The following is a 24,524-nucleotide window of genomic DNA, read 5'->3' as shown; positions in this document are numbered from 1 at the left end:
AAATCGACAGTTGGCCTTTAGGACCACAAGAATCAATAAAAAGACATAAAGCACAGATGCTATTAAATGCCTGACTTTAGGACTGAGTATTGTTTTTTATTGTCAAACTGTACCTGCTGCAGGCACCAGGTTCACTACAGACTTCTCTTTTGCATTCATTTTGTTGAACAGTAATCAAAAGTTCAGTATTTAGTGGCAGGCAGCTCAAACTGATGCTCCTGCTTACTACACAGAGGTTTTAATCAAATTAATTCTTCCATTACTTTACATATTCTCATTCACTACATAACTGCCTTGCATAAAAACATAAAAGAACAGTAACGCCATTTTGTTGTCATTAATACTCCATGAAAATTCCCTTTACTCGTTAATTTAGCAACATTTATAGGTCTTCACTGTGCAGGACTTCAAAGCAGTCTGAAAATTGTCAGATTTTTTGCATGACTTCTCATCTTTGCTACTTGGAATTACACAACTGTAATGAAAGAGGCACATTGAAGAGAATAATTCCGTCACTTACACAGCACTGGGTCAACTTGACCTTATTATAAGGGGTCCAATTAAAATTCCGTTGCCATCTAGAGTTCAAATAACCCCTACTGATTACAGTTACAACATCCAAGATAATCAACTTTCTCTCCAATAAAAATGAAGTATACTTGGTCTTTGGCAAAGATGGTGAAATCACAAAAAATAAATCCAAGAGAAAGCTGAAAAATAGTAAATTACAGACTTTGCTTGATAACAGCTCTTCAGATTGTGTGTGACTAGTCTTGCACATGTAAATACACATGCAGAAATTCATTTCTATTTTTGGAACCTCACCTTCACAATGACTTCTGGTAGAAACAATTTGTTACTACCATAAAAGCAGAGTAATGAAAACCTGAATCAATACTCATACACTTGCTGAATCCACTGCAAAGATAGAGACAAACCAAGTACAACTATGCGGAAGGTCAGATTTCGAGAAGACGTTTAAGTAACTAAGAATTATAGTGGACAATAGGAAATAGAAGGAAGTATTAAAATCCATTTGTGTGAAAAGCAAGCTGGAGAATGACAAATATAGTTATGGTATGAGATTATTCCTCCTAAATTACATGAAGCAAGATATAATCAGACAAAACTTTCTTGAAATACTAAAGTGAAAGAAAGCAAAGAGACTAATTAGGGCTTGTAGCCAACAGATGATGTAAGTATGGGAAATGACTGTACAGTCTGAAAGAATTTAGGTACATGGCTAAAAGACAGTACTACAACAGGAAAGTAGGTCCATTTATATATGTAAAAAGAATGAAAATCAGCTAACTAGATTAAGCGTAAGTAGCTTTTTACACTTTCCTATTAATGTAGGGCCATTGTGATAACATTCCAAAAATAACTGCTGATAAAGAACTAGTGGAATCCCCAGTTAGTTCTCATATCAGCCAGTCTCAATGGTAGCACACAGATGTAATATGAGTAGAAACTCAATTGTATGAAAGCTAAAATTTTTTTTTTTTTTTTTTGGGGGGGGGGGGGGGGGGGGGGGGGAAGGACCAGGAAAAACATGAAACAAATGACCACAAAAAAAGAAGAGAATGGTCTTATCCCTTATAGTCTCCAACCTTTGAAAAATTAGAAATGTTAACAATAAATAACAAGGAGCTTTGTTAAAATATATATATATATAAAATAATTAAAACAAAAACTTTAAATGATACAGTAGTTTTTTGATGCTGTGTGAAGAACTAGGAGAAAGAATTAAAGGAGACGTAATAAATATTCTATTTAAAAAGTGAAAACTGTTTTGCGACACTTGAAACTGTTTAGCTCTCCTCTGAGAAGAATGCTCTGTACAATGTATGTCATGAGATTTATTATTTATTTATTTTTTAAATTGTAGGTGGTTAAGACATGAAGCGGAACAGTAAGTTTCTGACAAGAAGTGATAATTGGCCATGGTACAGAGGCGAAATCCTACCCAGAGTTGCATGTTATCTACCAGTATTCATCACCTCTGAAAAAACAAAGCTTAAAGTTTTAACAAAGGCATTCAAATTTTTTACTCTGCTCAAAGAACTGTCAATGAAGTTAATGCAGGAAAAACTATTACCAGGAAACAGTATCTGCAAAGTACAAAAGAAAATACAATTCTGGAAAACAAAACAAGAAAAAGTTAAAACGAAGGTGAGGAGGAAAGGCAAGAAGTGGCAAAAAGCTTCTTGTTGCTTTTCCCACCCTTCTCATTGAGCTCTGTGCTAACTGATGCCAAACACACAGTGCCATTGATTCTGTTGATCATCTGCACTACAGAGCAGGGAATGCTTTGTAAAGTCATTTAACTAGCAGTACAGCTATGTTCAGATGAAATGGTTGTGGCGGCAATCAAGAGACAAGGCAGGGGGTCATTCAGCCACAATAGCTCTTAGCTGGCTGGGAAGCTGGATGGATTGCCACAGGCACAGCAACTGCCTACTGTCAATACCCAGATAACCTACCAAATCAGTATTGATCCGTGGACACCTGCCAATAACTCCAAGAAGCTTCAGTTTTTTTATCATGAGGGACTCCAGCCAATAAACATAATGCAGAATTTCAGGTGCAATCTATTGCTTCCCAACACAAGACAATTTGTCAAAAAGCTTTAAGAAGTGACATTCTGGTGACAAGAGCTACAGGTATCAGGAGCAATGCTTCATTCCAACTGTTCAGCTGCTGCAGTCCAGATCTCTGCATGGCCCAAAATGACATAGTGGGTGAGAAATATTGTTAATATTAGCAGATAGCTTGCCACACATTAGCATTCACTGGAAATGCACTCAGGAAACCCAACACTATCAGTTTGCTAATTCCCATCAGCATGAGCTGAATTTTGCTAGTGCCTAACAAACTGACTTGTGCATGGTCTTCCCCACGTTTCCTGTTCTAGATTGTGATACTATGCACCTGAAGCATGTGGAGCCAAGCATATATTCTAAGGGAAAAAAGGGTCCATCTTGAATAGGGTACGCAGCGATAAATGTTTCTATCTGTAATGAAGCATGAACATTACAGTAGCCAGACAAGGCTGTCACATCCCCCTTGTGTCACTAAGCAGCACATGGGACTGCAATCCAGTATGTTAAGGTGATGGTCAAAACCAACCTGAAAGTACCGGGGGAAACCCAAGCTACATGTCATCCTTCAGACTTTATGAAGAAGGATTTGTTCATAAAAAAAATAATTGAACAACAGGTTTTGGCCAATGATCAAATATGATAGATTCACAAAAGATGGAAAAGAATTGTAAAGCTGACAGCACTAAGAGGAACACAACACTGCCTTTTTAACTTATTTAACTGCTCTTACCATCTGCAAGGAAGCCATCAGATTTTGGCTGCCCTTCCACTGTATTCCACTTCCTTTCATCTTGAGCGTGTTATCCTCAGGCTCCCATGGAAAAGCAGCTTTTTACTGGACAGGAACGAAAACAAATAAGCTGAGAAGCTAATATAAAATTCAGCCTCTTAAAATCTCAAAAATAAGACCTACTCCCTTCCTCCCTCCATCCACCCAAACCTCGCCAGACAAGAGTAAAGTACTACTGGGTAATAACAAGTAGGAGAATGAGCTTTTCAGGAGACAACATCTTTGCTCTTACTTCTCTGAGTAGTAATGTTTCAGGCTACCCTTATGAAAAGGAGGTGACCTTTTAAAAAAAGAGAAGTCTGCTTCTTTCATCAAAATTAAAGGACATTCAAAGGTCACTCTGGAGACTCTGCCTCAGTCATAAGCAAACTGTGACTTCACTACCCTTTGTGTTTCATGCTACAGAATGGAAATCATCTGTGCTGTACATGTTAAACCTGTCATATACAGCTGTGCTTTTTAAAATGAAGATTTAAACTAAGAAAACAAATGTGTGAACAGATCACAGAATGGTTTGGGTTGGAAGGGACCTCAGAGCCTACCCAGTTCCAAGCTCTCCTCCCACCAGCCCAGGCTGCCCCAGCCCCATCCAGCCTGGCCTTGGGCACTACCAGGGATGTGGCACCCACAGCTCCTCTAGGCAGCCTGGGCCAGGGCCTCATCACCCACATAGGAAAGAATTTCTTCCTAATATCTAATCTCAATCCGTACTTTTTTAGTTTAAAGCCATCCCCCTTGTCCCGTCACCACCTTCCCTGACAAAGAGTTCCTCCCTAGCTTTCCTGCAGCCCCCTTTAGGTATCTAAAAGTCACTATAAAGTCTCCCCTGAGCCTGTGCAATTCTACTATTAATTCTTTAACACAAATTCCCTTAAAGCAGCATCCATACTCCCCCCCCCCAAAAAAAAAGTCTGTTGGACAACCCAGAATCTCACGGGTTTCCTGCACTGGGGATTTGCTCCTGTTGCTTTTTTCTTACCAAGATCATTCCCTGCTGTACTAGTATTACCTTGGTTCTAGATTCTTCACTGTACTTTTTCTGTGACCAAAGACAATGTTACTCAGCACCGCTTGCTACCTTTCACTACTCTCTGCAGATGCCATTCTGTTCATTCATACATCTACTTCTACAATGTTATTCTCTGTCAGTTACCTTCTCCAAAAACAAGAACATTATTCACATCACCAGAGATATGGCAGTGCAGCTCTGAAGAAAAGTCCATGTCAATAAGCAAGGATTAGACATACTTGACCTTTGGGCTAGAAGAAAACGGCCAAAGCATTTAAGAACTGATATCCCTAACACAAAGAAAATGAGCCATGATTTCAGATGCTGCTATGCATCCATTTCACTGTGGAATGTACAAAAGGAAATATTATCAGTGTTGATGGAGTGCCTAACTGTGGGAGTGAAATGGTAATGCTTACCAAGGATGAAATGAAGCACAATGTTTAAATGCCCACTTGTGCTCATATCTACATCAAACTAAAAATGCTGGAGGACATGAGAACCTTGTCTATATTCCCGATGTAATCCCCAAATTCTGCAGTCAGCAAGGACAAACTTGCTGAGAAACAAATTTAGCCAAGTCCAATGTCTTGCCAAGCATGGAATTAGCCATATGGTTTTCCATGTAATGCATCTAAAGCATCAATCTTTATCTGATGTATTTTAAGAAACAAGGGAATAAATGCATTTTCTTATTGCTGTGCCTGAAGGATTTTAACACTATTAGTGATACTTCTGTCCCTAACAAATACCTTCTTATATACAGCTTTGTGAATTAATTTCTAAACTAACAAAGAAAAGCCTGATCCAGAGCTCAAGCTTCCCATGAAGCATTTCCTGTCAAAGAAACTCACAGAAGCATCACTGCTCTGGTCTGTACACAGCACAGCAAGATCCTGGACCTCATCACTTACTGCTGAGGATCTTTTCCAGCACCTTAGAGCTCTGCAGTCTGGTGCAGAGCATTAACAAATCACAGTGCTTTTTGTCTAAACTAGAGTAATAACTTAGACCTAACTTACATTTACTTTACCTGCATAAGTGACAATGAGGTGCATACCACTTGAAAACCTGATACAAGAGCGAGCTGTGGAAACAGAGGTTGGAAAGAACTGCTGAAAAACAAAAGAAAGGAGTCATGGGGTCTTCTTGTCTTTCAAGAAGGAAAGGAAACAATATTCAGGTAGAAAGCAATGTTGAGAGCACTCAACAGCGCCAAGTATGTATTGGATACACACAGTATTTGTTTCCAAAGGAGTATTTAAAGCTTCATTTGTCTGCTCTGTAAAGAATGTGAAAACCACATAACAGATGTGAATCTGTTATGTAATTTAAATAGATATCATTAATACAGATACTGAAATAAATCACAAATCATGTAAAGTCAATACTAATTTAGAACACCCATGGTTCAATGAATCTCCCCCACCTCATTACAAAGACGTGCAGCAGGTGATTTTGTGAAGATAGCAGCAGCAATACTTTACATTGCCTGATGTCAGCTGCAGCCCTCAAGCATTCTTCCCTATAATCAAGGTTTGCTGTAGGAGGATGTGGGGGCTGTAATTGTCCCACTGAGGGCTTTTGATGGATGATTGTATTTCAGATATCTGGGCCTGCTATACTGTAGGTTTCTTTGATTTGGCGTTACATTAAAAATAAAACATTCAGACCTCTGCCAGAAAAAATCATTAAAATGGTTGTTCCTAAAGTGATCCACTGTAAAAAGGGAGGATTGTTTTTACTCTATGTAATTTTAAATAAAATTGAAGATACCAAATAAACACAGGAAATTTCACAGAAATCCTGGATGCATGGAATCATCCACTATGAAAGTTCTGCTAGAAAGTTGGTAGATTGTCTTCAACAGAAGAAATCACCAACAGAGTATGGGAAATTTGTTTCCTATGTCACTTTCCTTAGGTTAACTTCACTGAAGAGATTTAAGAAAGAACTGCCCCAAGATATTTGCACTAGTCTTTTGTCAGGTTATAACAAGGCAGCAGAATGGGACACATGCCTGTGCCTCAGCTGTTGTGCACAGCTTACTACAAAAAGAGAGGAGTTTGAACCTAAAGCTTTGAATGTGTTGGCAAACACGAGGTGAGGAGCAGAACTTAGTTATGACATTTTAAGCTACATCTACTAGAGCTCTTCTGAGACATTCATCTAACCTCAGCACTTGGGCCCACAATAGCCTGATTTTGCTCTTAGCATCATAGTTATGCAATCTGTTGTTTTTAAATTGCATTTTACCACCTTAAAGAAATAAATCACAGTAACTACAACAGCTTTGTTTTCCCCCAACTCCACAGAAATCAATACTTACTTGTCCAAGCAAAACCATTCCCAAACTCTTCAAAATTCACACGATGTGCACAATCGAGCACTTAGACAGATAAGCTGTGAGAGGCAAATTAACAGATGACCTGAAAATGGTATTCAGGAATAGCAATCTTACTTGCAGGGCTGTCCTGATTTCTCTTCCTTTACTAACATTACAGAACACAGACTGCTTGCTGTTTACACGTAACTTTCTACATTAACTGCTGAACTCACAAGTCCACCTACTTACCATATGTAAATTTGTTGCGTACGAATGCCAAACCACTTAAAGTTCCATTGTTTTTTTTCCTCAAGTGACATTTTTATGGCATCCCCATGACAGCACAAAGATCACTCCACGAGAACTCAGTGGTTACCATTTGAGCAAAGAAAAAAGGTTCTGCAGTCTGAGTGACACACTGTGCTCCTCAGGGGTGTCACTGTAAGGCCTACCCAGCCACACAGGAAAATATGCAAGTTTACAGAAGTATTTAAAATACAGAGGGGTCTGACTGTATTTTAAGTTTTCAAATGCTCAGATTATACAATATAGACAAAGGTGATACGATTGTTTAATCTAGGCCTCCACTTTAAGAGAAGTGCCCAGAGTAGTGACATTTACAGACTGATACAGAACTGAAACCAACCAACTTTGGATGCAACTTCACACCAGTCAATAGTTACCCATATGTACCTTCAATCTATTGTTTTACTTCATTTTGTTCTCACTGTTTTGATGAGCATCAGGTAGCTATTTGATGATGTCACATATGTCAAACATATGTGCTCCAAATTTGATCTCTATAAAAGAAATTTAGATTAAGCTTTGGAAGAGGAAATGAAGTTGCATTCTTGGACTTCTTCAATCTAAGTGTTTTGGAAACATTCGTAAAACAGTCAGTTGAAGATTATTCCATATGTTCAAAAGAAAAAGAAGCTGTTTCTCCACAAAGGCCTGTTAGAACTACTGGTACTAGAGAAGGAAGAAATATTTGATCAGTTGCCAGTGATTAAACTCACAACAGTGCTGAGTGGGGATCTGAGAACTGAGCTCAACATCAGAGCAGCTATTCATTTCTGTGAACTTGTTTATCGTTTCCCAACTTTTCAGTTCACATCTCCATTATGAAATTTCAGCCCTTCCATCTTGCCCAGTCTGGATACACTTTTCCTCGCCACCACCAGAAGTGATATATGAGTGATAGCCATAGTTTTACTACACATATAAAACACTCATTTTAAGGCATTAGCTTGAGTACCTGCATCCAGGAGTGATCATGAACTTACATTTAACAGATGAGGTAAATTTCTTATACTTAACACCTCAAAACATTTCAGTGCATAGTTTTCATGAAAGGAAGCCTTTAAACATCTTTAATCTTTCAACCTGTATTGTGATCCCTAAAGCTCTCTTTTCATCCCAAGCTTGTATTGCATTCAGTTGGCATCCTAACATGCACCAACCACCAATGAATCTCAAGTATCTGAGCTGCTTGCAACTGTCTGCTTTCCCCAGTCAAGGTGGGAAGAGTTTTGATAGCAGCAATTTGGAAGAATAAATTTTCTAACTTTTTTTTTCCTCTATTGTAATTTTACCCACCAAACTAAGCTGCTTGCTGGTAGAATATCATAGGAATGCTCCTCTTTTTTTTTCATCTGTTCTTCTTTATGGCACCTTAACACTCCACAGACTGCTCTACTTGTAAAGACTATAGCTCTAAGTCAGGCTTTGTGACTTCTTTTATCATAATAATATAATATAAACCATAAGTAAATGCCCTAATTGTAAAAAGCACATAGAACTGGTAGCTTATTAGGCTTGCCAGCATGGACAATCAAAATAACACTTACTTGAGAGCTTAGCTAGCAATCAAAGAACAGAATGCATCGACTTAACTCTAGACATTCAGCTTGCTACATTATTTTTAAGTTCCTTAAATGGCAGATTGAACTTATTACTGCCCCAGAACATACAGTTTAAATGAACAGGTGACAATTTCACTTAGGAAAAAAAGGTACGTTTTTATAACTAAAGACATGTTCTCATTCATAAGGGTACCAGTAACAGTACCATTTCTGAAGCACCCTTTATTAAGTTCTTTTTGTAGTATTGCACAGTCCATACATTGTACAAGTATACAAGGCTGGGCTATGAGCTGAACATTGATCCTGCTTAAGAACGATTTGAAAATTGTCCAGTCATAGGAAAAGCAAACATTTCATATCCTTCCCATCCGGATTAGCAAGCTATGTGCAGGCCCTCAAACTAAAAGGTATGAGACTGCACCTGATCTACACGGAGAAACTCTCAACGCTCAGCACAGCCAATTACATTACGCTGGTCTGAAGTTACTCATCCTGCTCCATAAAGTTTTTGCTTCCAACTAAAAATGCATTCACTACTTATTTTTCCAAGAGAGCTCCATTCTTTCTGTTTAGGCTTTCACATTAATTTAAAAATAAAAATAAAAAACAAAAGACTCCTAGAGATAAATGTTTGACTACGCTAGATACATATGAAATTTATGCTTTCCAATTCAGGGAGAGAAAAATCTCTTAAGTATTGTGAAACAGCTTGCCTGAATATTTTTACATGTCTTTTTGCCATTCCTTACTTGATGGCATGCCATCAGAAACAATGGTGAAACATCCAGGACACAAATTTGATCATTGCAGAAGCCAAAGACAGTAAGGGCTGTGGATGTCAACCTATTCCCCATGAAATTATCAGGGTTTAGATATCCTTGTTCCTTTTATATAGCCATAAAGCATCATGAGCTTTCAAGATAAGAAAAGATCCCTGCCTGGCTCCACTGACACTGTTAGCATCCAGGTCGCATCAGAAGCCTCTGTAGTTAAAAATCCCTTCAGAATCTTATCCATCTTCCTCTCTTCAGCTTCTTTGGGCCTTGTTTTCATATCCATAAAAATGCATTCAACTCTGATGTTTGCTCTTCTAGCAAACTTCTTGAAGACTCTGAAAACAGCCTTCCCATTCTTTCCTTCTTTACTACTGTTAGATAATCTGTACAGAAATAGCTACATTGTAGATCTGGCCAAAAAAAATAATAATGCAAAAAAGCATGTGAGACTTTATTATGACCCCCCCACCTGCATCACTGTTTCAAGATGCTACTGGGTGTTCTGCCGTGGCCCCTCGCAGAGCATATTTCTTTTTTCCCCCCGTGTTATGGAGAGAATGTCAAACAGTTTTGCGTTAAACAACAAATGTGGGTGGGAGCCTGGGGCTCTTCTCTTAGATCCCAAGACATAGTCCAAATACATAGCAAGCACCCATGCAAAATTAAAATAATATTATTAAAATATTTTTCATGCTGCATCTGTTCTCAACACCCACTATCTTGCTCCTGCCTTGGTACTCTTGCCTACTGGTGTGAGTATTTCAGCTTTAGATAGAACCATTTTAGGGAGGGGGGCCAGGAAGGTTAATGTCAGTTCACTTTTATTATTCAGATTTAATATGGCCAAAATTAAGGACCTCTCTTTGTATAAGAGCAGGAGGTCTCTGAATCTATGTTCACAGTTTTAATAAATAGGCACAGCCTGTGGTAGCAGACAAGTTCATTATTACAGAAGCGGACTGCCATGTGAGCTTCAGCAACACTTCCAAGACTATGCCTATGCAGCACCTTCAGGAAAAAGTGTTTTTGCTGTCTCTTAAAGATGCTCTTTGATCACTCATGTCTTTGGGAAGGCTGCCCATTTAACGTGCTAGGATAACTCTGACATTAAATGGATTTGAACTTTCAAATCTGTCCATGATCCAACTAAAATTTTGAAATGAGAAATATGTTTCTGTGGCTCTGCTTCTTAGATGTCCTGTCAGCCTAACCATTTCACGTGTAACATTCTCTAGGTGACCCTGCTTGAGTAGGGGGGGTTGGACTGGATGGTCTCTGGAGGTCCCTTCCAAACTCAGCCATTCTGTGATACCAGTCTTAAATTATCCAGTTCAACAGACAGTTGTACAATTAGAAAGTCAGTTCCAGGACCACTGTAGTGAAATTGTTTCTAAAAAGCTATTAAACTTACATAAAGGTGCACTTGTCAGCTCAGATTCCTCACTTCTGTTCAATATGTGGCATATATTTTCTAAATTAAGGTGACTGAATTTTATTGTCAGCTGTGAACTGGAAGAGTAACAAGGCTTGTCAAAGCATACAAGACATCACAATGTCATTTTTGAAGTTTTCTACAACTTCCACTACTTGAATAATTAAATTTGAACTTTTTGTGTGTGTGTTTTTGTTATTTACCTCATACTTGAAACTGATACTTTCCTGAACACATAATACTCACCAAGACCACAGGAAACAAAAGTATTCAGTCCAACAGTCCCTCTCACTGGCAGCTTTTATTACCACTGAAATGAGAAAAAAATATATCAAAGAAAATATTTTATTACAGCTCTTCCTATTCTTTCTTTTGTAATGAAAAGTAAGATGAAATGCAACAGGGAGAAAACAGGGTAAAAATGTAACCATTCTAACAAAAACATCTAAGTTTACGTATTTCCTACCCCATCCAACTCAAGAATGGAAAAAACAATGGATTTTTTCCTCTCCTCTCAGATATCTGAGGTTGGCCTGGCTTCAAGTGGGAGGCTGGGCTTGATCTCTCTTTCAGATTGTTCTGACTCTAATCCCCTCAGCAATGCACTTTAAAATGGCTAGAAACTGCAGTGTAAGGAAGGATTCCTGTGACCAAAGTACCTCTCCTACAGTGAGGAGCTTATGTGCTTCATTACTCTACAATTTGACATCAGTTTGTTCACACCCAGATTCTACTGCAGAAATGGGGTGACAGCAGAAGTCACACTCCAGCATTGATGCACAGCAACTGCCCTGAGCAGTCAACTGGGATCCTGCTTCAAGGGTCATTGGGAACAACCTGCAAACCAGTCACCAGCTGGATTTCCCTGCAACATGAGATATCCATGAGGTATTCATATATTTAATGGCTGATAAAGCACCAGGATGATGATACACTTGCTGAGAAGTAGCCTCCTCTGTTTGGGATCACACTTCAAAGGAAATGGATGTAGCAGTGAACAGCTGATGGTCGAAGACTATGTGGTTGAATGGACTTGTCCATTTCGTTCCTTAAGAACATTCTTCTACTATATAGAAGCATCTCAGCCATCACAGACCCTTTTCTAGGGTGTTTCCCTACACTCTGAGGTCTTGCCATTTACAAGGAATATCAACACAAGTTTAGAAGGTCAATTACTGTTAAAGTACCTGAGAAGTCCATTTCTTTTTTTTTTTTTTTTTTTTTTGTCCTCCTTGCAACAAGACAAGAGTTCCATTTATTCTGTTGCTTTGGATTTGCACAAGGGTAACTCACTCCAGTAGCTTCAGCTGAGTTATTCTGGCAAGAACCCAACGTAAGCAAAAGCAAAATCTAGTCTCTCATTTGTTCTTATAAGGCTCCTGATCCTTAAATATCAGGCTGTCTAAAACCTGTCCATAGCCTTCAAGTCAGACAGAATAAAAATTGAACATGAAAAACACAAGTATGCCAAATAAATATGGTATTGTTCTATATTCTACCAACTCAAAGATGCAGAAACTTGTTTTTAAAGAAAGGTCATTGCGTTTAACAAGAAGGCACTCTTAAGTGGGTATAGCTTACTACTGACACTGCTGCTTCCTCTTGGTATTTTTGGGCAAACTGACAATCTTTTCTTAAATGGAAACCACAGCTCTTGCCTACTGTGCTTCTTGAAAGGATTTAGAGTTTTGACAGCTATTATAAAAGGTTGGGTTTAAGACAGATAAAGCATTTACTTCTGAGGTTTCTTAAAGCATGACTTATGAGAATACAAAGTCATCCTGTGTATCATGGCAAGCTCATCACAGAAGACATCACATATTTTGCTGTCTAAAAGTAGCAGCATAAAGCTTGTTAGTTTTGAGGTGAGGGCTCAGACAAGCAGCCTTTCTTTTGCAAAGATTTCCCCCCCTCCCATGCTGCTAATCATTGCCTTAAACTCCTTTTCTGGGTTTCTCTCCCTATCAAAACAAATAGAAAGTGACAGTAGTGACACCAGTGATGGATGGACTATGTGATCCACAATTATTTCCTGTTTCTCTCCAGAGACTGGGCTGAGTAACAAAATTTGAATTTGTATTTCCAGTTATATACCATTTATGAGAACATCAGTGACCAGCAATGAAACTTAATACCATACCTTCTCCCCAGTTTAGTTATTTGGACCCAAAACACCCAAGTACAGTAGTGTACAGACACCGTATCTGGAATGCAGATGTCTTCTAAGATGTGGGTCCTCTGCCTTGCTGCTCTGCTAGAAATGAAACTGCAGAGACCAACAGCCTCAGCTAAAAGAACGTTACCAGTTTCCTTCATCTTTTCAGCTGCTTTGTGCACTGCTTTGTCGAAATTAGCCAAAACATCCACAGGATGCATTTTTTCCCCTACAGTAAATGGTAGTGAAAACTCATAATTAAGAGAATGCAGCCTTTACAAAATAATAATAATAATAAAATAAATAAATTATAAAAAAAAAAAAAACACCAAGGAAAATCTTTCAAAAGATACAGAAAATATTTAGATCCAGAGGAACAGCATCCCTGAGCATCTCAGAGACACTGAAGATGAAGTTAGAAGACTATTTTCTAACTGGCCACTGTAAAGGCCTCATCTTCACCCAGGCACTGGCAGAACATCCTGACCATCTGCTGCGCCAGGTTTCAGAGATGCTGAGCAGTCCCAGCATGACAGACAAATTTCCAGACACGCTGCAACATTTGGTAGGGTACCAGCTTCGCCATAAATAAGCTGCACACAGAGACATTTTAGAATCATTCAGGTTGGAAAAGACCTCTAAGATCACTTGGTCCAGCCTTTAACCAGCATTGCCAAGTCCACCATCGAACCACGGCACTAAGCTCTACATCTAAAAGGTTTTTGAAGACCTCTGGGAACAATGACTCAACCACTTCCCTGGGCAGCCTGTTCCAATACTTCACAACCCTTTCAGTGAAGAAATTTTTCTTAACATCCAGCCTAAACTTCCCCAATGCAACTTTAGGCCATTTCCTCTCTTCTTACCACTTAATGTTTGGGAAAAGAATCTGATCCCCACCTCACTACAACCTTCATTAAGGTAATTGTAGAGGATGATAATAAGGTCTCCCCTGAGCCTCCTCTTCTTCAGACCAAACACCCCCAGTGCCCTCAGCCACTCCCCATAGGACTTGTGTCCCAGGCCCTGCACCAGCTTCATGGCCCTACTCTGAACATGCTCCAGGGCCTCGATGTCCTTCTGGTAGTGAGGGGCCCAAAGCTGAACCCAGCACTCGAGGTGCGGCCTCAGCAGAGCAGAGCCCAGGGGGACGATCACCTCCCTGGTGTGCTGGCTGCACTACTCCTGACACAGCCAGGATGCCGTTGGCCTTCTTGGCCACCTGGGCACACTGCTGGCTCATATTCAGACATCTCTTGACCAATACAGGCAGCTGTCCAGCCACTCTGCCCCCAACCTGTAGTGCTGCTTGAGGTTGTTGTGCCCCAAGTGCAGGACCCAGCACTTGGCCTTGCTGAACCTCATACAGCTGGCCTCAGCCCATCAGTCCAGCCTGTCCAGGTCCCTCTGCAGAGCCCTTGTACCCTTGAGCAGATCAACACTCGTGCCTAACTTGGTGCTATGTACTTACTGAGGGTGCACTTGATCACTTGTCCAGATGTTTTCCTATAGTGAGACAGGGATACATCTCTATTTGTAAGCATAACAAAGGCATGAATCTCTGATGGAGTATTATTCACTAAAAACCAATGCTACATTTAGTAGAAATAGGTTCTTGTTTTATCAAAGGGTTCTGAACCAACAATTGAAAAAAAAAGTAATAAATGTCTTTGAGAGTGGCTCATTTATCCTACTGAATTTCACATTAAGAATTCCATCCCCGCCTGGCATGTGATTGCCACACATTATTCTCAGCAGCCAAACCAGTGACCAGCACAAGGCTGTAGCAGACACCAAATTAGCCACTATGGATTGGCAGCTCTGTGCAGGTACTGCAAGCTCAGCCAGCAGCGAGCTGAAGTACCATGCCAACACAGCTAGTCGGGAACAGCAAATGACGAAAGAAACAGAGCAGTTGTTGAACATTGCTCTGCGACTGCGCAGTCATTTTAGCTCTAACAGCTTCTTTTTGCCTGCTATAATTTAGTGAGCAAAAGCAGCTAGGAGATAATAGTCCGTATTAAGAGCTATTCAGGACATCTTGACCAGAACACTTGTCACTTCTAAGAAGTTCCTCAGCACTGCTAATTAGTCCAGTTATTAGGACCCTCCTAGTTTTCTCAGCTGCAATGCATCTGCTAGCCTAATCTCTCACCAAAAAAAATCAAATACTTGCTTAATTAGGCCCTCAGGACCCTTATCACAAGTCTGTGAGGCTGCTAGCGATACAATGAGCTGCTGCATTAGTGATCTAACATATGGTGCTAATTTCAAAATAACTAAAACAAAAAGTCATTGGGTTTCTTCCCTTACATTTATTTACAGGACATACATGAAGCATTTAAGACAAGTCTTAATAGGCTTTGTTACATTTTTCTTTTCAAGAAGGTCAAGGTATCACAAGCAGGCCTCCATCATTTAGGCAAAATTGGAAGTAAACAGATGAGACAAGTGATGTAAGATCATAACTGTATCAGAGGATGACAGGACACATCACAAGATCAGCTCACTCACCCAGATTTCCAGCTCTAAACAATGCAGTTAAGGTCAAAGCAGACCACTTACAGTCCTGAAAAGTCATAACAAAAAAATAACACACCACTTAGTCCTTCCACAAATCTTTAGTTTGGAATAGAGAATTGGAATAGAGAAGTTATTTAGAGTTTAAACTAGCATTTGTATAGCCCTGAAAAGATTTCTACAAAAGCCAGTATCTGAGAATAGGAACAAGACAAAACCTGTGTTTTAAAGAAGGATGAGCGCTCTCTGAAATAACTCAGCTAAAATAGACCATTTCCTATGGTAACGATTGGTGAAATCTGGCCTTCCACCCTCCCTCTTATTAACCATGACCAGTACTGAATAAAGAAAATTGCGGGCAATATACACATTTTACGGTGAAATTAAGGACAGATCTAAATGATAACAATGCCACAAGTCAAGACAATACATGTGATATTTCTGAGGACCACACCTCCTCACACAGTTCTGTTTTACCAAGGCTATAAATCTCTCTCACCCCTCTCCCTGCTTGGCCACACTTCTATAGGGAATTTTTGTTCCTCCCCCTAAGCCCCAGAACAACAAATAAAACATTTGTGGTTGGATTCAGAATTATGAATTAATATCCTTGTGTAATTTAGAAGTTCTACCTAGCCAAAAGACAACATAAGGTTCAAAGGTTCAGGAAAGCTTCTGAACAGTACGATTATTATATGAACAGCTTTAAAAGTTAATATATCTATTTTTATATCTTTTAAAAGAGGAAAGACAGAGAAGTTTTACACATTTTTGCAAAATGCTAGCTGTAAATGGATTTGTTTTTCCCAATTGTGTTTATCTTTTTTTTTTTTCCCCTAGTTCTTAGACATTCTTCAAATAGACAGTACAGTTAATAGCTTCTAACTGCAACTTCCAGTTAATGCCAATTTCCTTTATTTTATTTTTTTTTTTTTCCTGGATAAGGTTTCGTGTGCTGTTACTTTACAGAATAAGAGCTGTGCTTTCAAACTTCCAGGGTTTCGGCTTACATTGGAAAGGGGTAAAATCCCTTCCTTCTGCATGTTCAAGTCCATTACAGTACAAGAAAATCTGAATAGGAAACTGAAGGAATAATACATCTCTCTAACATATAGCTAAATGAAACCAGAAGCAACCCAGCAATTCAATGCCACTGCAAAGATATGGCTGTTCACTTGGCTGTTCTTGAAATCAAAGCTTTCATCACAAACTGGAAAGAATCTGTCCCCACACCTTTAAAAAAAAACTTACACCTGAAAAAGTATTGGTCTGGAACAAAACAGATGTAAATAAAGACTGCTTTGTATTTTCTGGTGAGTTCAATCTCCTCTTGTAAAGCTGCAAGCTGTTACAACACATGTTATTTATTTTTAGGATTAACACAAAGTTTTAAAGCATTAAAGCTTTCTTACATGTATTCCAAGATTTGTTCTAAATCAACATTTTTTCTTCAAGTGATTGTTTGAGTTGTGATGCTTGAAACTTCAAAATGATGTCATCCCTGCTAGTGTATCTTTGAGTTTGAGCCTTCCACCATTCACGGGGGGCAAAGGGGGGTGTCAAACTTGTGCTAGTTTCTACTTGACCTTCATTCACAGAATTCTGATTTTAAAGAAAAACAACTTTCGTTTTGAGAGACAGAAAAAAAAAAGGATCTTCTCATCTCAACTTTAAGGCAAGAGAATTAAATCTGACCTTCTATTACAGTGTCTACTGTTAATGATTAAAGATGTACAACCTTTATTACACAAATATGAAAGGACCACAAGTATTATCATCTCCTGAGAAAGCAGTTTCCCTTCACATTGGTACTGTATATAGTTCTTGTTGTTATTAAAAGAACTGTACCTTTGCCAATCATACCTGAACACTAACATGAACTTCCCATGCCTGTGACCCGACCCTTCCCATATTCATATGGGCAACTCAAGGACCCCAACAAAGCCTGATGTTACTGCACCTGCACTGGATCAGAAAGCACAGATACAGCTTTGTTAGCATTTTCTGGAAAAAAGGATGTTTCTCCTGACTAAACTTCACTTCCATTAATTGCTGTCTGCTTCCCCATACTCACCTTCGGTTCTGATTGGAGCAGGAACTTTCTCCTTATTGCAGACTGCTCTGCACCAACACAACTCCAGTGGTTTATTCTGAGGTGGCTTACTTTACCAATAACTTCAACAATATCTAAGTGCACTTCACACCTACATGAGACCTACTTGAAACATCAGCACTCCCTTTATGTCCAAGTGCCTTTTGTGAAACAGCAAAGTGAAGTTAACATAAACTCTTGCACTGGGACACCAGCAGGCTGGGTTAGCCTGTAATTTGTATTCTTGCACTGTTACTCCAGGATGACTGCATAGCTATTTGCAATGCCATAAAAAGGTACAAGAGACCAAGCCCTGCCCTTCTTGGTCAGTCATGACCCTGTAATTTGTGGTAGCAACAATCTTAGTATAGCAGGAGGGGTGTGATGGCACCATGCTTAGGTGTTTCATGCGTGCCAATAAAATGGACCAGATGAAAATGTTAATCTACAGCAGGAATGAGAAGGGTTGCTGGCAGGGCTCTGCTCCAGCTAGTCTTCCAGCTCATCAATCATGTCTCTTCTGCAGGGTCGAGAACACAAGTTTTCTTCCCAGCTATTCTGCATTTAAACATGGCCTTGTCCATGTTCTGCCATGTAACATTACCTGGAACTGTGCAGTATTACAGAGGCTTAGATACCACAAGGCAGGCGTACTCTGTGACATTTTATTCTGCAAAACCATTAGCACGATTGCTAGAAATACATGCAGGCGGCTGAAAGCTGAACACAAAGGCTCTTCTTAAGGAACAGGTTTCATAACTAATTTAAGACGCTTTTTAAAGTAATAGAAATAAGTAATGAAATAAACAGCTCAAGGAATTAAGCAATAGAAATAAGTAATGAAGAGCAATTTGAATGTACCTAGGGATGATTCCTGATTCAACTCACAAATCGGTGAGCTCCCAATCACACATCTTTTTATTCATCCATCATATAGTTTATTTTCTTCTTCCCTTGATATCATAGACTCAAACTTCAGAAAAGCCACTGGAGCATGTCAGCAGCTACAAGTATGTAGAGATTGTATAAAATCTACATAAAAACCCAGATAAGGTCCATAATATGCTATCAAATACACAGGGCAAATAAAAGTTAATGCAATTATACCAAAGCTAAAAATCTATCCAGAATTCTCTTATATTGTTCATCTTTCTCTGCTGTGTGGCCAAACAGAAAAATTGCGTAGTTAGTTGAGGCTACAAGGAAAATATAACAATGCTCACAAAAATGTCGCTATCTTATCTGAGGAAGTCAATCAGGGAGAAGGGTAGTTTATGAAGAAAGTTAAAAACACAGCTATAAGTGCCTGCTGGAAATATAAAAAGGTAGAAAAACATTTCTAAAATGTCTTTCTGTGTATGTACACAGGTCATCAAAACAGACTTCTTTTGGCCCAGCCATCACTCCTACAAAAAACATCTAAAACAACCAAAATTCAAAGCTGACAATAGCATAGCTTAACTCAGGTTACTTGGCATCCACAGCACCCCAGGAACAATCAGTAATTGCAGGTAAAAGGAAAGTGCCAGTTCTAAACCCTCTCCTGTGCAACTCTTGTGACTGACAACACTACAGGCCTGTTAAAAAACACAATTGTACTGCAAAAAAAAAAAAAAAAAAAAAAAAAGAAAAAAAATCAAGTGTTGCTTCACTTAAAACCAAATGATGAATGGAAGTTTGTTTCATGAAGATTGTTCACATGAATTCCAGTCTTCTCATATGTAAGAGATGGACAAAGACAATCAAAGGCCTAATAAGACTCAGACCTGAAATTCTGTACATGCATATTGTTAAACTTAAGACCGTTTAAGACTTCAGGGCCTAGGCCATATTCAAGCATGAAAACTTCAAAACAAAGCCTTCCATAAAATTTGAGCTCTGCCTTAAAACTGTATTTACAAGCAGCTATTATAGTATTGCAATTACAACCTCAATTGAAGGCTAAAATATGCTGAGATATGCAATAAGGTTTACATGGAAAATAGCTGATAGTCTCAGGGAGAGTCATAAACCAAGCGTTTTTGCAATATTATTTCTTATTATGATGATTAAGTATAAAGTTTGTAAAGGAAAGAAATGGTTTGAGGAAGGCAGAGAGTGTCAGTACCATAAAGTGCATTCAAGCAATTTCTTTCAACAGCATTTGATATGGTAGAATGGCTGAGGAATAACCACTCACCTTTGAAAAACAGTAGGATGCTTTTGAGTGAGCAGTGGGTAATTCTGGTCAACCTATCTAGGAACTGTCATCCTTTGAGGTTAGACTACAGTTTGTAAAACAGCAGTATCAATTTGCATTTTTTTTTAAGGCCCAAAACAGACCCAAAGCACTACTGAAGTGCTGGAGATCTCCAACACATCCCAGCAGAGGCTGATACTATTCCAGATGACTGAGAATAGCTATTTTGCCAGGCAGGTTTTCAACCGTACTTGAAGATTTTAGTTCTTAAAACAAAGCAAAAAACTCACTCTGAACACACCACTCAAGTTTTCTTTGCTTCCTGACAAAGTAAAGATTATTTCCCCAGGCAGTTGATCTATCAAGGCTTTGTAGCTCTTAATTGCATTTTAAACAGACAGACGCTCCGTGATGCACTCTGCGTGGTGAAACAGAATACACATCGTGAAATGTTCTCACTATATATAAAGAAATGCTTTGCTAATGTAACCCACTGATTAGTTCCTCCGCAAACAGCGAGAAGCTATTCTCTAATGCCAGGGGAAAAGATAGGAAGGGAAGAGCTGACTTGTACAGCTCTTGTACATGACTGTACAACAGAACAAGCAGAAAGCCATTAAGCCTCCTCACAGCGCTCCTGAAATAGAAAGCTCACTCAAAAAGAGAAAAGATGCCAGGGTTTTTGGTTATTCTGAAAACAAAAGGTATTTTGCAGGGCTATTTTGTATTCTACCCCATCTTCCATTCAAGGAAGATTGCCTACACAAAATGCTTAAATAACAGTAACAGGATCATAAGTGGAATAAGTGTATTTATCATTCTGATTTAAAAGGAAATAATAGCATATTCCAAAGTGAAATACTAAGCAGAAACTGTAGCCCAAGTTTTGCACTCTGTATCTGGCTTAACTCTGCAACAGTAACAGCTTCAGCCCATTTGCTCCTAATTCATAGCTTTGGAAATGCAAAATTTAATGCCCATTTTCACACTTCAACTTCTATAATATAATTTGTGTTTTATGTATTTTCACTGTCAGGCCAGTAGGGAGGCACAATGAATACAAAAAAAGCATATGAAACAACATTAAAAAATAAACTCTGGCATAAAATATGAAATCCCCCAAAAATTTCCTTTACTAGAGAAGCACCTTAAAAGATTAGTCTGTAGAGGATGAGGACTTAGCCTTTGTTAGGCATTTCCAAGGTGCTCTTCTTGAGAGTTCATCTGGTCTCTGTGAATTTGCTCTCACTGTTACAACAGAACACCTTACCATCCACAACAGGAACCATCCCTACCCGGTCATATAACGGCTGCAACACATCAAATCATACAAGAACTGCAATAGTATTCATTACAAGCAGGAGAGCTCTTGCCAAAATTCACTCTGTTGGGTGACTTAATTATTCATCCAACATTTAAGGAATAATAATTTAAAAACCAAACAAAGCCAATCATACCAAAAGCACTGCTTGTGCTGAACACCTTGTACATTAACATACCCTTTTAGCTAGTACATTGACCCCCACCCATCATCTCAATATGAATGTGTTCATACATGCTCACGCTTTCTGTCCTATCAGATTCCCAATTGTTTGTTTGTTTACACCCTAAGCTTCTTAATTGATAGCCTAAGGTGTCACAAGTTTTCTGTCTAGCATGCTTTATGCCGAATCTTCAAACAGTACATCTCAAATAGTGCTTTCTGAACAAAGGACCCCTTAAATTCAGTCAGGTACAATAGGATGATGTGGTGGGCACAATTACCATGGCTCTAGATGTTCTTCCAGAAACTTGAGATAGCTTTGCAGTGACTGAATGAAAAAAGTGAAGAACTTGTGAAAAAAAAAAAAGTTTAAACAATAAAGACAAGAAATCCTCAGCAAAGACCTCACAGTTTCATGATGCATTAGCAGCTGAGTTAGTTTAAGCATTAAATGTTTGCTTTTATGAAGCACACAGTATTCTTAGCAGAGAATGGGATAAAACACACCAGCGCATCCCCACTCTGACTAGACCCCTGAAAATGACAGGCTGCATCTTACTGACAAAACTCCTGTGACTTTGGTATTATGGAAAGTTAACAGCACTCCACTAATGTCTCAACTTCTAGCTTTGAAATCCCTAAAACAAACCATTAAAAAAATACTGTGGTCCAAGGTGCAAAATGCACATTTCCCTTTTATTTTGCTTCCTTGTCTGTTGCTCCAGCTAATAATGCTGTTGAATGTGGTTAGTGGCACTGGCACTTTACCTCAGAAAACTGTAATTTAAAAATGGAGTTGTGTTTTTCATCATCTTCCCTCGTACAAGAATCAATTCAGTGGAGAACAGAACTAAAAACTGCTTTCATTTTGCTACACAGAAAGGTTAAGGACCAAAACAGAAGGAGAACTTAGGGCACTTCATTAAAGCCATTCATTTCTCTGAACCTTTCTTCCTCTCCCCCTCCAGTTACGCCTAAGTCCCATCCTCTTGTTCCTGTGCATACTGGTTACAGTACTTGGATTTCAAAATACAAACCAGGCAAAACTAAAAGCAGCTACACTCAGCTTCCACATCACAGAAGGTAACTCTACAAAGAGATGCAGGGCCTGGAGAAGAGGGCACCAAGGATCTCGAAGATGACAACACAGAAATAACTCTTCTTGGGATCCTAAAGCACAGGCTTTCCGCAGAGATGACAAGGAAAGCCTTTCTTTCACATACTAGAAGATCATTAAGATTTCTGTATGTTTTCACTGCAACTACTGCAGAACACAAGAAAGGGTAAGGAGCCAGAGGGAAAAATTCTTCCACACAGACTTAAACTGTCAGAATGGAAATGAAGACAAGAAGTCACAGAAAGGGGAAAAAAAAAAAAAAAAAAAAAGGGAGCTGAGCTGTGATAATACTGTGTGACTCACATGCTTTAACAAACTGCCTTCAGAAATAGTGTTGGGCAGGGTAAAGGCTCCCTTGTCTCTTTTCCATTTACACATTCCCAAGACTTGCTGCAAAAGGAAACACCAATATTTTCCTCCAAATCTTTAGGGAGAAACAGCTTCATGTTTTTGCAGCTGCACTTGCCAGAATGCTGTTCCCACCAGTCCCTCATGCTTTTTCCTCAAATGTGCCACAGTTCAGATTCCTTTAAGAATAATTCTTGAATCCACTTATTAGTGCCCAGAGGAACATGCTGGGGTGGTTTAACATCAATAGGTAGCTCAGCTCCATCACAGCGTGCTCTCTTATTGAGTGCACCCTCAGTAAGTTTGCAGATGACACCAAGCTAGGTGCGTGTGTCGATCTGCTTGAGGGTAGGAAGGCTCTGCAGGAGGATCTGGATAGGCTGCACCGATGGGCTGAGGTCAACTGTATGAAGTTTAACAAGGCCAAGTGCCGGGTCCTGCACCTGGGGCGCAATAACCCCAAGAAGAGCTACAGGCTGGGAGAGGAATGGCTGGAGAGCTGCCAGGCAGAGAAGGACCTGGGAGTGATGGTGGACAGTCGGCTGAATATGAGCCAGCAGTGTGCTCAGGTGGCCAAGAAGGCCAACGGCATCCTGGCTTGTATCAGAAACACTGTGACCAGCAGGGCTAGGGAGGTGATCGTCCCCCTGTACTCGGCTCTGGTGAGGCCGCACCTCGAGTACTGTGTTCAGTTCTGGGCCCCTCGCTACAAGAAGGACATCGAGGTGCTTGAGCGGGTCCAGAGAAGGGCGACGAAGCTGGTGAGGGGCCTGGAGAGCAAGTCCTATGAGGAGCGGCTGAAGGAGCTGGGCTTGTTCAGCCTAGAGAAAAGGAGGCTCAGGGGTGACCTTATCACTCTGTATAAGTATATTAAAGGAGGCTCTAGCGAGATGGGGGTTGGTCTGTTCTCCCATGTGCCTGGTGACAGGACGAGGGGGAATGGGCTAAAGTTGCGCCAGGGGAGTTTTAGGTTAGATGTTAGGAAGAATTTCTTTACTGAAAGGGTTGTTAGACATTGGAACAGGCTGCCCAGGGAGGTGGTTGAGTCACCATCCCTGGAAGTCTTCAAAAGACGTTTAGATGTAGAACTTAGGGATATGGTTTAGTGGGGACTGTTAGTGTTAGGTCAGAGGTTGGACTCGATGATCTTGAGGTCTCTTCCAACCTAGAGATTCTGTGATTCTGTGTGTGATTCTCTCCTTCCTCAGTGGGACAGGGGGAGAAGATGGTATGAAAAATCTCATGGATCGAGGTAAGGACAGGAAGATCGCTCACCAGTTAGTGTCACGGGTAAAACAGACTCTGCGTAGGGAGACCGCTGGAATTTATCCCCAGTTGCAAACAGACGAGAGCAGGGAGGGCTGAAGACCGACCAAAACCACCTCCCTCATCCTCCGTCTGCTGCCTCCCCCCTGCAGCAGGGAGCAGGGCTGCAGTCAGTCCCCACAGCATGGGTCACCACCTGCCCTTCTCCACATGGGGTCCCTTCCTGAGCCGCTCCTGCATGGGCTGCCCACAGCCCACAGCTCTTTGAGTGCTGATTGATGTGGGCCCGCACCACAGGGTCTGTCCGTCAGGAGCCAACAGCCCCAGCACAGCTCCCCCCAGGCCTCCTGCTCCTGCATGGGCTCCTCCATGGGCCATGGCGTGGGGATCTGCTCTGCGTGGTGCCCGGGGGCTGCAGGGCTCAGCCTGCTCCACCATGGGCCTGCTGCCCCAGCACCCTGAGCACCCCCTGCCCGCCTTCCTCACCAGCTTCGGGGGCCACAGGTGGTTTTTCTCACTCCTCTCCCAGCTGCAGTCACACTGCCTTTTTTTTTTTTTTTAAC

General features: G+C 40.1%; 1 protein-coding gene across 2 annotated transcripts in view; it reads right to left on the bottom strand.

Moving 5' to 3' along the window:
• Nucleotides 1–24,524, bottom strand: part of RFT1 (RFT1 glycolipid translocator homolog) — an 85,393-nt gene that overhangs the window by 34,078 nt on the left and 26,791 nt on the right. Inside the window, exons 4-5 of one of the 2 annotated variants that reach the window (XM_038186169.2) lie at nucleotides 11,048–11,111; nucleotides 3,334–3,438 (exon numbers count right to left, since the gene is read on the bottom strand). In XM_038186169.2, coding sequence (XP_038042097.2) covers nucleotides 3,334–3,393 — 60 coding nt within the window. In that variant the 5' untranslated portion in view covers nucleotides 3,394–3,438; nucleotides 11,048–11,111. Of the gene's footprint in view, nucleotides 1–3,333; nucleotides 3,439–5,435; nucleotides 5,518–11,047; nucleotides 11,112–24,524 lie in introns of those variants that run through there. The other variant, XM_038186172.2, reaches the window with a different exon arrangement.

This window comes from Anas platyrhynchos, chromosome 13 (assembly GCF_047663525.1).
Source record: "Anas platyrhynchos isolate ZD024472 breed Pekin duck chromosome 13, IASCAAS_PekinDuck_T2T, whole genome shotgun sequence".
NCBI classification, from domain to species: Eukaryota; Metazoa; Chordata; class Aves; order Anseriformes; family Anatidae; genus Anas; species Anas platyrhynchos.
This window is presented reverse-complemented; position numbering and strand designations above follow the sequence as displayed.